General features: G+C 42.7%; 1 protein-coding gene across 1 annotated transcript in view; it reads left to right on the plus strand.

The window, feature by feature from the left end:
• adamtsl3 (ADAMTS-like 3) overlaps positions 1-13,474 on the plus strand; it is a 163,618-nt gene that overhangs the window by 115,366 nt on the left and 34,778 nt on the right. Inside the window, exons 15-17 of the mRNA XM_080436224.1 lie at positions 2,218-2,302; positions 7,388-7,677; positions 7,789-7,918. Of these exons, the coding sequence (XP_080292350.1) occupies positions 2,218-2,302; positions 7,388-7,677; positions 7,789-7,918 (505 nt within the window). The remainder of the gene's footprint in view (positions 1-2,217; positions 2,303-7,387; positions 7,678-7,788; positions 7,919-13,474) is intronic.

The raw sequence follows: 13,474 nt of genomic DNA on the forward strand, positions 1-13,474 counted from the left end.
CATCATCTTCCATCAAAAGGGTTTGATTTATGATCCATCTTCCACCGCGAATGAGCATCCCCACTCGTTAAACTGCTGGGTTCTTTAAAAGCTTATATTTCTCTCCCCCAAAAGCTCATATTTTTTTGCATGCCATATATTCCGGATGCCGCTTTCTGCCATAACAGAGCTTGAGCCAAACCAAGATACTTCACAAGTGCACACTCACATCCCTATTTACACACACATAAACACACACAACCACACTGCCCCGTCTACTCTCAAATCTACTGTGCTGTCGCTGAGCCACCACTAGCTGTGATAATAAGCTCTTGGTTTCAGTTAATGGCCTGCTGAATAAATATTTAGTTGACAGACAGATTTATGAAGGGTAATGCTGTCGGTGTTGGGCTATACACTCCTCGAGCATGGATACCCAAATATTTGTTATTTGTTATATATAAATATTAAACACACATTGGAATGGAAACTTTGGAATGCAGGTGACAATAGGAACGGAGAGAGCAAAGGCAATCCTATTAAAGTCAAGGTCTATTGGATATCATGAATACAAAAATAACCTTTTGGCAGAACAATGGTAACAGTTTTTTCTCTTCTTTTTTGTTCTTATTTTTTCAGGCTTGTTTATGGTTACAGTATGTCTGAGTCAGAGGGACGTGGCTGTGGTCCTGCCTGTATATGGGCATATCGGGGTTGTTTATGGTTATATCTGAGTCAGAGTTATGTGTTCGTGGTCCTGCCTATATATGGGCGTATCGTGTTTATTTATGGTTATGTCTGAGTCAGAGTGACGTGGCTATGCCTGCTGGCTGGCCCGCCCTCCCATTAGCCAATTTTAATATAGGATTGATGTAAAGAAATTAGTTATAATCCAGCGCACATCAGGATTATATCTTTTAACATACTTTACTTGTTTCGAAGACTTGAAACAATGTTTCGCTGTTCAACCTTGTCAGGTTAACAATTTGTATAATCCTAAAGGCTGGATTATTTAATAAGGGCGTTAACGCTTGGATGTTTTGTTGACATATTATGCATTGGATGTAGCCTCTACTGGCAGCTCTCGGCACAAATCCGCCTCTGGGGTCTGATATCTGAATCAGAATCAGTTTTATTGTCACATCACAGGTTTACAGGTGTAAGCTCCATCATTCTACTGTAGTTTTCAGGTAATAAAAAGGGGGGGCAGAGAGAGGGAGAGCAAAGAGAAAAAGAGAAATGAAACATGTCAAAAGAAAAATCTAAGATATCTACATAATATACACAAGCAGCTGGTATACATGAGGTTAGACATACAGTATACGGTGCAAAAAGTGGCAACCCATCGGTACGTCCACATAGCAGCAGGTATGTACATGAGGTTAGACACAATGGTGCAAAAAGTAGCAACGCCAACGGCAGGTCCGCATAGGAAGGAGTCTGGTAAGGCAAAACTTCACAGGTAAAAATCATGGTACATCCACAAAGAAAAGTATTCCGCATAGGGGAACAAACATTAGGAAAAACCTGGTGACAGGTGGTGTTCAGGCCTTCAACTGATGGTACACTAGCCTGGTGGAAACTGTTATTAAATCTGATCTTGGGGATTATGGAGGCTTGCATTTTGTATCAACACTTGTTGAACCACCTGCATTATGTAGAGTATGTTTATCTTGCATTTGCCGATCTTGTATTCTGCTTTATTGAGATTTATTTGAACAAAACTGCAACAGGAGAACCGTAAACCAACATTTTAGAATGAAAAATGATGGGAGAGACATCGTTAAAAGTTGAGGGAAGTTTATTACCATATTAAGAACATTTCAAGGTCGCGCCTGTGGGCATGCTTTGAAGAAATGCCATATTTTTTCAGTAAGCGCGGTAGTTTTTAGCATGCACACGCACACACAGAGACGGAATGGAGCAGAAAAAAAGATGGCAGATTTAGACATAGTGCTATAATTTCACAACTCAATTTCACACCATTCTGTTGCGAGAAGAATAGATAAAATACGTCAAATTATCACTAGGGTTGTCTAGAAGCCTGTTGGTCTATTTATTATTATTACAGTATCACACCTATTTCAACGTAACATTGTGTTCATTCATAATTAAAACAGCCGTTGTCAGGATGGCAAAAGCTGTGGGAGTTGCTGTATGATTACTGAACACAGATCAGTCCTGGCCTCTTGAGTGTGACTGAGGTGACCTGTGTGTGTATTTCTGTCCCCGTTCCAGAGTCAGCACCCGTTGAGGCCAAGGTGCCCTGGTTAAAACAAGCCCAGGAGCTGGAGGAACACCGTACCGCCACAGAGGACCCCACGTGAGGACACACACACACACACACACACACACACACACACACACACACACACACACACACACACACACACACACACACACACACACACACACACACACACACACACACACACACACACACACACACACACACACACACACACACACACACACACACACACACACACACACACACACACACACACACACACACACACACACACACAAGAGCGTATCTAAAGCCGCTAATCTGAATCACGGTCATTCAGATCCACAGATTGGTCTCCTGACTATGGCAGCCCTGGCCTCTTATTCACTTGCATCAGTGTTTATCTAACACACTTAACGGTCAGAGACGTTTAATATTAGACTCTATCTCGTCCTCCATCTGAAATACTAGCGCCCAACAATAACAGACCGCCACACACAGGCCCCCTTGTCCTTGTACAGCCACAAAGCAGGCAGCAGCTTGGTGCTTGGTGCACTCATGAAAGACAAGTATGTAGGGGGAGATAGGAAGAGTTCACTACATGAGTGCACGTTTGTGTGTTATAGTGTGATGGAGAGGGAAGGAGAGAGATAAGCAGGATACTCTTTGTTGTTCAACAGCCTTGTTGAACAACATGCACAAAGAGTGAGTGAGTGTACACAGTAGAATAATGTGTTATCTCTGAGAGTTAAACCACTTAAAACCTATATACAGTGCTTAGTTGACCGGGGTCCCCCAGAGCTCTATACTAGGTCCACTCCTTTTTTTTTATTACCTCAACACCAAATGTCTACTTTGGAAATAGCCATCTACAAGCTAACACGATGTGTCAGTTATTTTCGGCTAATGTTCGCCCCCAGAATAGGGATGCTAGGTTTCATGTTGTTACAGTTAAACTTGGCGTTAATGGCTTCGCTCTTAAGATGTTCCCTAAATTTTGTTTAGCAGCATGCTAACATAGCAAGACATTTAATCTGATTAATTTAAGTCCTGTAAACTTGAATTATAGTTTAATATTAAAGCCATAGAACATTTCATTCAGTTTAACTTTAGAGCCATGCAAACATTGAATTTCAGGTTATTTTAGAGCCATGCACACATGAATTTCTGTTTAACATTCAGTTTAAATGTTTGAGTCATGCAAGACTCTGAACTATAAGGTGGAGGCGGGGGTGGTGGAGGCGTGCTTTGCCAGCAGCAGCAGTGTGTGGCAGCAATTGAAAAGCAGAGATCCAGTGTAGGAGGGAGCCGTATTTAAATCAACAGTGAAGCGGCCGTCGCCCGGTGGTCAATCTGAGAATGCAATACTTCTGCATTTAAAATGCTACTGCGCGTGCATCCACCGTTTGTGCGCCTGCTCATAACTCTATGGCCACGCCTAATTGACCCAATATTGCATAGACCCAATGGAACCAATATTATACTTCCGGCAGACCTCCGGGTGCTTCAAACGCCACTGAGCAACTTTCATTGAAATGAATAGCTGGGGGCGGGGCAGTCCGCCCTCTAGATAATATATTATAACTCTATGGGTTAAATGGACCGCCTTCTTGAGGGAACGAGGTGTGATTGGTGTGTATAAAAGAGGGGCTCATTGAAAGAAATCAGCAGACTGACAGCTGAGGCGTGTACAGTATGACGCGATGCTTCATTTTAAGATATCGTAGATCTGCTATTTTCACTATTATTGATATTTGATCAAAATTTTTGTACAGCAATGCATTGATATCTAAATTAAAATGTACTTTGTCATTTGTACTTTTGAATTTTTAAGTATTTTTTAAAGTACCTGAGTACTCGGTTTGGTATGAGTTTGTTGTGTTTTCTCCTGATATATTGTCTAATACAGTGGTTCTCAACCTTTTCTGGATTAGGGCACACTTGAAAATCTCCAAACCGTTTGCGGCCCACCCATCTGACCACTTAACACAGCATTTTAATTATCATTCGCTCAATTATCATTCGCTCAATTATCATTCGCTCAATTATCATTCGCTCAGTTCCGGCTTAGATGAATGGAACCAACAGCAGTATCACAATGAAAACTCACTTTTCAAGGTAAAAAATGTAATTAAAAAATTACTTCTTTTTTTTTTGCATAATATTTTTTGATATTAATGTTATATTATCATTCAAATCTCTGGGCCCCGGGCCACAGGTTGAGAACCACTGGTCTAATATTGTGTATGATGGTTAACCCACGCATCAGCGAGGGGCCTGTCCTCCCTGCAGCGTACTCATGCTGTTCTATTCTGAGGACAACTGTAGGAGGTGGACTGTTTATTTGGAGCTTGGCAATCTGTCCCACATCAAAGGCATTTGATGCTCTCACAGGACTGATAACTTGTGTTTGTGTGTGTGTATGTGTCTGGATCTCATGTTTGAAGCACAGCTTCATATCGTGGTCATGATAACACACACACACCCACACACACACTCAGACATTCTTATCAATGCTGAGTCAAGGTTATTAGGGCAGACAACCTCGATTACCCCCACCTGTCACTGTTGTGCATGCAAACGTGCATGCATGCGCGCTCGCGCGCACACACACACACACACACACACACACACACACACACACACACACACACACACACACACACACGCACACACACACACACACACACACACACAGACCTTATCCAGGGGTCCGTGAATCCGTCCTGCTCCATTTCCTCTGCTTCCGTTACCGATGATAAGCACGTGAGTATTGCCTGCTGCTTTGAGCCTGGCCAACACTGATAGCCTCCCTGGGATCTGTCAGCTCACAGAGCTCACACACACCTCAAACACTTTGCACAGACACCTCACACACAGCAGGCTCTCGCAAATCCTCACCACACGCAGGCAACGAAGCCAGCATGCAGTACAGGGACCATGTACAGATGAGCGAGAACATGTGTGCGGGGATGTACACACACACACATAGGCAGACACACACGCACACATGCATGCACGCACGCACACACTCACCCCCCCCCCCCACACACACACACACACACACACACACACACACACACACACACACACACACACACACTTCTAGAATGACGCCTGACAATTGACAATCTAACGCTCTAACACTTTGATTCCCCCGGCCACCGCACCCCTCCCCTCCCCTCCCCTCCCCTCCCCTCCCCTCCCTTCCCTTCCTTCATCCCCCATTCCTACATTCCCTTCGTCTCCATCATCCCCTCATCTAAGTCTGTTAACACCCAATCACGGCTCTGCATTGGGGGATTCTGACATCATGATCAGGCTTAATTGGACACATTAGTGTAAACATGACACAATGTCAGTTTGGAGCATTAACGGGGCTCATAAAATGTAATCTCCTAAGCAGGGGAAGTGTTTACATGGCAGGACACTGACCTGGGATGTGTGTTCAGTATTTGGGCAGCGTCTAAGCCGCCTTCCTGCACAGTCAAATCTTCAGTGTTAAACTAACTCTGAGAGTGTACAAATGAGGGTCCAATTGGTTAAAAATTTCCACTTTGAGAGTTACAAATGGATACATGAACACTGAGGATTTTACTGTGTGGGTTTGGCTTGGAAGAGACGCACTGGGTTTTTCTTTTGACAAACGTACATACTTTTGCAGACTCATTGCTTTTGTCATAAGTCATTTTAATAATGAATTTTAACTTTAAAACAGAGACGTGTGACATGGAAAATGTGATTGATTTTCACGCTCGTAATTGAAAATGTAGTGTGTGCACCGCATTTGGCTCGCAGTGATTTTATGTTTACCCCCTTCCCTCTGTCTGCTTCTGTCCTTTTCTATTCCACCATGACGTAATTTAACTAGATGTTCAATTTGAATGAATCCTTCAAATAAATCGTTTACATTTTGCACATTGTAGAATACAAGCTATAGAGCTTGAGTCACATCTGTATCAATCTCCCTATGACATTTCTTCAGAGGTGTGGATGCATTTATTACTTTGTAAAAAAGTCTTACGGTCATTTTAGAGCCAGCAGAGGCCTTGGTAATGTATCCTTGTGTGGATCCCTTGTGATCCAGAAGGCGGCTGAGCTTCAACGTGGGCTTACCTGCCACCAGCCACAGCTGTGCTCCTTAGGGGACAGGGAGAGAGGCTGAGAAACTCGCCTACACATTTACACTCTCATCAAGGGTTGCAATAACAGCCTCTTCTCAGACACTATCTCTGGTGCTCTTTCCTGAGTAGGATTTCATTACTTGGAGCAGCTGAAAGTTATTCAGAAATATTGCTGCATTTAATCCTATCTTTATTGTTAAGAGTGCATCGAGTCTCTCAGTAGGATTTAGCCATGCCTCGCATGTTCTCTCCAGGCGTGACTTTGGATAGGTCAGCGCACATAATGGAATAGAGACAAATATAAAGGAAACGCCTTTATTATTGAGTCAGGGCCACATAATCTTCTGTATTCGGTCAGGCTGGAATAAAAGAAAATGTGTTTATGTTTTAAATGAAGTGCTGGACGCAAGTTTGGTTTTGATGGTACATTTACTTTCCCCGGGTATTTCCATTCCAGTTTTGTCATTGTTAACGTTAAAACTTTAGCTCCACTCTAAACCACATTCATCAAACACATTTGCAAATTAACTTAGCCTTGCCTTTAAGGCCCCATTCGTCCTCTACACAGCAACGACCGAGGGAATTATGACGTTTGTCAAGCCAGCTCTCCCCCTTCCCTTCACAAGCACACAGCAGAGCACACCATGACAGCCAAAGGGACAAACTTAGCTCCATCTCGCACTGGATGTGCCACAGTGGGAAACATATGGGAGGGGGTGAGCTGTGAGGGAGATGCCAAGTTGTTTCAAGAAACTCGAGGTGGGGTGGGTTTGGGGAGTCTCAGGACTAGGGATGGATTCTGAAAACATGGAGGGTAAAAAATACAACATGGACAGTCGGTAGCATTACAGTATGTCTCAGCGAAACCTTTGTATAGTCCATATCATTTTCAGCCCTTGTGATTATGAACGTACTTTTAAGAGCCAGTAAAATGGACCACCAGCAACGTATCGTTTAATAGGGAACATTGGATTTTTATCCTTGATACTTTTAATTTTTTGCCTCAGAAGTATATATATAATAGATTTTGTACTTTTACCACCAATGTGTTCAGGTTTATACCAGGGACCTGGTCACCCTGCAGTACCACTTGCGGGCCTGGCAGACAAACTCGTGAGGTGAAGTGCAAGGTGCTGCTATCCTTCACCCAGACCGAGGTGGACCTTCCAGAGGAAGAGTGTGGAGAGGACAGGCCCCAGCTGGAGAGACCTTGCAATGGGGGGCCTTGTGGTGGTGGTGTTGGTCCTGGCCTCCAGGAGCCTGGGGGCCCCCTCATGCAGGGAGAAGAGCTCCACCAATGGGACTACAGGGGCTTCACTGTCTGCTCAGCCACATGCGCCACGGGTGAGATCCTTCATATGTAAACTGAATCGGAACAGGGTGAAATCTACCTTTCTGTTCTTTTTATATATCCTTTTGCCTCTAACGCTATGTGTACCCCTCTCTTCAACCCAGGGAAACAGACTGCAGTCGTGAGGTGTGTGAATAGGCAGAAAGCAGAGGAGGTGGAAGACTCGATGTGTGAGCCCTCCAGCAGGCCACCACATATGATTCGCATCTGCAATCCTGAGCCGTGCCCCCCAAGGTAAGAGTCTACAAGATTGCTAAAACAGAAAGTGTCTACTGGGAAGAGTATGTTTTGAAGATAAATGATTAAAGCGCATATTAAAGTCTGCCTAGTACTTCTCACTCTTAATAAAATATTTCATATCCAAAGGGACCTGTTAATAATATCAATGTATTGGAAAGTGCAGTTCATTATTAAAAAGAAAAAAAATGCTTTAAGTAATCTGTTTTGTGAATTTACAATATTTCATTTTGGAATTAATTCTCTCTCGCATCAAATAAAGGGCAGATACCTCAAAGGACAATGTTGTTGGGAGCAACCAACATCTTTTCATGGCCGCATATCATCATCACCTTTAAATAAAAAAAAACCTTGGTTACAACTGAGGGCAAGCATTCAATGTCGCGTAGGATGTTTGTGGAGGGCCAATAGTGGGATTTCTCTACAGTACATCCTGTTTTAGTGCCATTCCAAGGTAAACAAGTCTCCACCGAAGCCTCGACCGGCGTGCCCCTCAACTATGTCCCCTTAGCACAGTGGTTGTCAAATTGGGGTCCAGGGACCATCAGGGTTCCTTGAGGTGGTCCCAAATGGATTTGGTTCCATTTGTATACTCTTAGAGTTATGGGGTCCTTCAAATGTAAAAGATTGAGAAACCACTGCCCTAGTAGGAACCTTACTTACCGTTTTTGTGCCCTTGTTTATGATTCCAGACTGTTTATCAACCAACACCCAGAATGCCAGAGAGAAGAGAATGTGCGTTCACGTTTACGGTTCTGTGACACTAAAACTTTATTTTGAAATGAACGAGGAGGAAAAGGGCCCCTGAACATCAAACATAATGTGAGCGAGAGCCAGGGGCCAGGCTGGAGGCCGGGAGATAAGGATCAGCCGGCCAATCCCCTGATCACCAGCGCAATCCGTAGAATTAGAGCCAGTAATTTGTAACATACACACCAAGCAGGTGGTTCCAATATTGCTGGCGAATCCCTCTGCTTTTTGGTCTTCTTTCATGAAACCATTTATGCCTCAGACATGCGCAGAGATCTGAGGCAACACATTGAAACCGAACCACACATTTTAAAACATTAATCATTTACCCCTACCGCGTTAGAATAACTTGGAAATGAAGTTCATCGCTGGAATTAAAGTTAAAATAAACAAAACTGCTTGAATCAGTTTTGAATAAACACTGTGATTGTGTGATGGTTGGAGGGTTTACAAGGGGAGGGAGAGTGAACACAGTAGGGACCTGTTTTCTTTGTTGTGTGATTGATGTGCCGTTTTCAGATTTGGGCCCACAAAACAACAGCTAGTAGCTTACAGAACAAACACAATAAGACATCCAGTCAGTCGGCTACTCAAGAAAATAAACGGCAGTAGACACAGTGGCTCCTGAACACTGGGAGAGGCCTACTGTTGTCAGTATGATGCAAAACAACTGCATGGTTATTGTAGCAACACAAATTGTTGCGTTACGTTGGAGATATTTACTGTGTCACATCTAGAAATGTTTTAGAAGTGTATGTAGGCTATTAGTCAGAGAACTTGAAAGGCTGAAAGAGACTTAGAAACCACAGCTTTTTAGCAAATGGGACTAAAACCTAATCTGACCATATTTTCAAGCCACCAAACTGAGACCCTTAAATGAACCACATGTTCATGCACGTATGTGCACGTGTACACATTACACACATACACACCATAGGCGTTTTCGTCCCCCATTCTGATGAAAACGTTTTGTCATGTGTCAAACAGGGTTTTGACATTCATATGATTCACAAGAGCATTTTTGCCTACAGTAATTTGATGGGAAATGTACACTTGGCCAACAAACAGTGACATTTGTAGCATTTTTGGCTCTGTATTGTTTAGATTTTATTAAAATTAAATTAAAATTTAGGGCAGATTGGATGCCGCGTTTATGATTTGTGGCATTGTTCCAGCCTGGTGGAAGCCTTTTAAATACTAAACTACAATCTTTAAACTACACTTTAAACCAGTGGTTCCCAAACTGTGTGCCGATGCACAATGGTGTGTCGATGCACAATGGTGTGTCGTGAGACAAGTCCAGTTGTGCCTTGGGATTTTGTGACAATCACACATTATTACTACTATACAAAAATGTATGATTTTTTTTTTTACCATGATAATTCTTGGTAAATAAGAAAAAAAATAAGAGGCAACTATATATAAAATATATATATTTTAACCACTTTCAACCTGGCGTCCCTATTTTGGGCATGTAATTATACATTTTTATTTATTTATCTCTAGCCCCACACAAGAATAACAAAAATAGCAGATCTACAAGCTCATGTGTCACGATGCCATGCATTTTGAGCTTGTAGATCAGCTATTTTCACCATGAATATAGGGGTGCCTTGAGATTTCGCTGAGCCCATTGGTGTGCCTTGGCCACAAAAAAGATTGAAAACCACTGCTTTAATCTATCTAGCAAACAAACCCTGGAAGTGACGCCAGCCGCCAGGTCAGTGGGTGTATTAGCAGCAGCAGGGAGACATGACTTATTTTAGTGCCCTGTCCCACTAGCTCTCCTGGATACACAGGCTGGATACAACTCAGGCTCTGGGAAAAGGATTAGCATGCAGCTAATAATACACATCTCCCACATTAAGTGGTACTCACCAGTCAAGGACTGCATATTGTACATGGCTTTGATGTTGACCCTGGTATACAGTTCTAACTTAAATGGAGTTGGTATAGTGTAGAATGGGGAATCTAATACCTTCTGTCCTCCTAGACTGTGAGGGTTGTCATGCAGCAGTCCTCTTTCGCCAACAGCGACGTATAAATTCCTCTGGAACATCTGAAACTAAAAGCTCTTTTACTCTCGAAAATGTTTTAAACAAAACAAATTTGATGATTAATGTTGCTTTAAAGATGCTTTCTGCATGGCAGAAAATTAAACTTTGTTTTGTGCTCAGCGCGGTTCTATATCATTAAGATCACCGTAGGACAGTTTTGGCCCACAAGTTAAAGCTGTATGTGCATGTTGAGAAATACACGGAGACCCTTTTATGTTCCAAGGCTAAGTGCTGGGCAAAGACGCTGTCCTGGTTTGTGTTTAAGAAATAAATGCTGATTGATTCTAAATGGCTTGTCAGCCCGCACGCTCACGAAAGAACATTTTCACCATCATGTTATGAGTTTGTGGGCACTAGCATGCACACAGATACTTCTACAGGCATATGCATGCATGCACACATGCACGCACTCGCACGTTTGCATGCACGCACGCACGCACTCACGCACACACACACACACACACACACACACACACACACACGCACACACACACACGCATGCAGACTCAGAGCACAAATTGTTTTTCCAATATGCTGTAGGCTTGCCAATGTCAGCAGGACAGTTGGCTGTGCGGGCCATTGTGTGCAAGAGCGTTCAGGAAAAATTGATTAAGAAAAGATAATTCTGTTTACCTTTAATAAGAGCAGTGTTTTACCAAGGTGCGATATAAAGGAAACAATTTGAGGCAGAAGAACTCAAAATATAAAACTGAATATTTCACTTTTGGCCTCTTCCCTATTTGTAGCTTGAGCTCTTTTTAATGTGGTGATCCCGAACTTTCACCAGGATGATTGTTGTACCAGCTAGACAAAGCAGCTTATTCCAGTATTGCAGTAAGTCTGGTTTCCTCTGCAACCTACTAGCACACAGCAGTAGTCGTCATATATTATTTACATTGCCAGATTATACGTTATACTGTACTAGCAAATACGTGTATACTGTAATAGTGTGTGTGTGTGTGTGTGTGTGTGTGTGTGTGTGTGTGTGTGTGTGTGTGTGTGTGTGTGTGTGTGTGTGTGTGTGTGTGCGCGTGTGCGTGTGTGTGTGTGTGTGTGTGTGTGTGTGTGTGTGTGTGTGTGTGTGTGTGTGTATGTGTGCTGAAAGTGAATGTAGCTCCAGGGTAGTAGATGGATGTTTGTCCATCCAGTCATCCAGTAGTCATACAGAGTGGGGGGGCGTGTCTGATTCAGTTTGATTTACCACTCTCTCCTCTAGTAATGGACTTATACAGGAAGCAGCTGCAGACATTAAGACACACACACACACACACACACACACGCACACACACACACACACACACACACACACACACACACACACACACACACACACACACACGCGCACACACACACACACACACACACACACACACACACACACACACACACACACACACACACACACACACACACACACACACACACACACACACACACACACACACACACACACACACACACACACACACACAGAGGCTGTTTTAGAGACTTGTGGGGTATATCAGCTCTGCACCCCCCCCCCCCCCCCCCTCTCTCTCTCTCTCTTGCTCTTACCCTCGCTCTCTCTGCAAGTGGTTGCTGTACATCACTCTGGTGGGGAGAGAGCTCATTCTTGCCTTGTGTTCAGCATTACTTTATGATCTTTATGAGGGCAATAAAGAGGCCAGTGCTCTCTATGAGGTCCATGTGGTACAGTGCAGTAGATGTATGCAGGCTTGTGCCATCTGCAGTCTCACTGAACCCCCCAAGTTAGAAAAATGTTTGTGTGTGTGCCTTCATGTATGTACAGTATGTAGGCCTATGTATCTTTGTATCCATCTATACACTCCTCTAACTGCTTTCCACATACTTGATAACTATGATATAATGTTTGTTTGTCAGCTGCAACTGATGGTAATTTCCTTTGATAATAAATGTTTTTGATTATTCCGTTAATCTAAGCTGTTCATTCAGACCATAAAATTACTGTAAAATAAGGTAATAAAGTACAAAGTGATGATAAATACTCATGTTTTCTCAACCAGTCTTGAAATTGCTTATACTGTTTGTTTACCCTGTAGTCAAAAAACACAGTAACTTTTAAGTTTATTATATGAACAAAGACAAGCATTCACATTTTGTTGAACTTGTAAATAGCATAGTTACATGAATAATCACTAATTAAATTGTTACAACATTAAAACCTATAGTATGTCAGTTAATTTACTGTTGATTGTTTAATCGACTATTGATTATGTCAGCTGTGTAAACTAAATGTTGTACATCTAATATCATTCCTATGATGCAGTGGTTCTCAAAGTGGGGTCCAGGGACCAAATGGATCCTTAAAGGATCTACACCATGAATTTAAAAAAAATATTTGATATTTAATATCATATGGTGTATGTCCCTCAAACCTTTTTCAAAAGGTTTGAGCCTAAATCATCACTCAGATATACTCATCCCAAGTCAATTGTCTCTGGCTTATACAGCACTTTCAGCTGCAATACCAAAACGTCCTCTTGGGCAGGGGGGGCTACTGAGCAATTCTGTCTGGCCAGCATCAATGCAATGGCAATGCAAGTGATGTCACTTGCATTGCCATTCTGAAATGGCCTGTTCAGACACGCCCATTCTGAAAATCTCTGAAATGAGAATGAATGACTGAATGTTAAAAAAAAAACACTGGGGAGCCCAAAAAATACCCCCCCCCCCCAAAAAAAAAATGAAATTCATGGTGTGGCCCCTTTTAACACATTGAATGCCA

The sequence above is a fragment of the Gymnoscopelus braueri genome (assembly GCF_963280865.1).
Source record: "Gymnoscopelus braueri genome assembly, chromosome: 1".
Taxonomy (NCBI): domain Eukaryota; kingdom Metazoa; phylum Chordata; class Actinopteri; order Myctophiformes; family Myctophidae; genus Gymnoscopelus; species Gymnoscopelus braueri.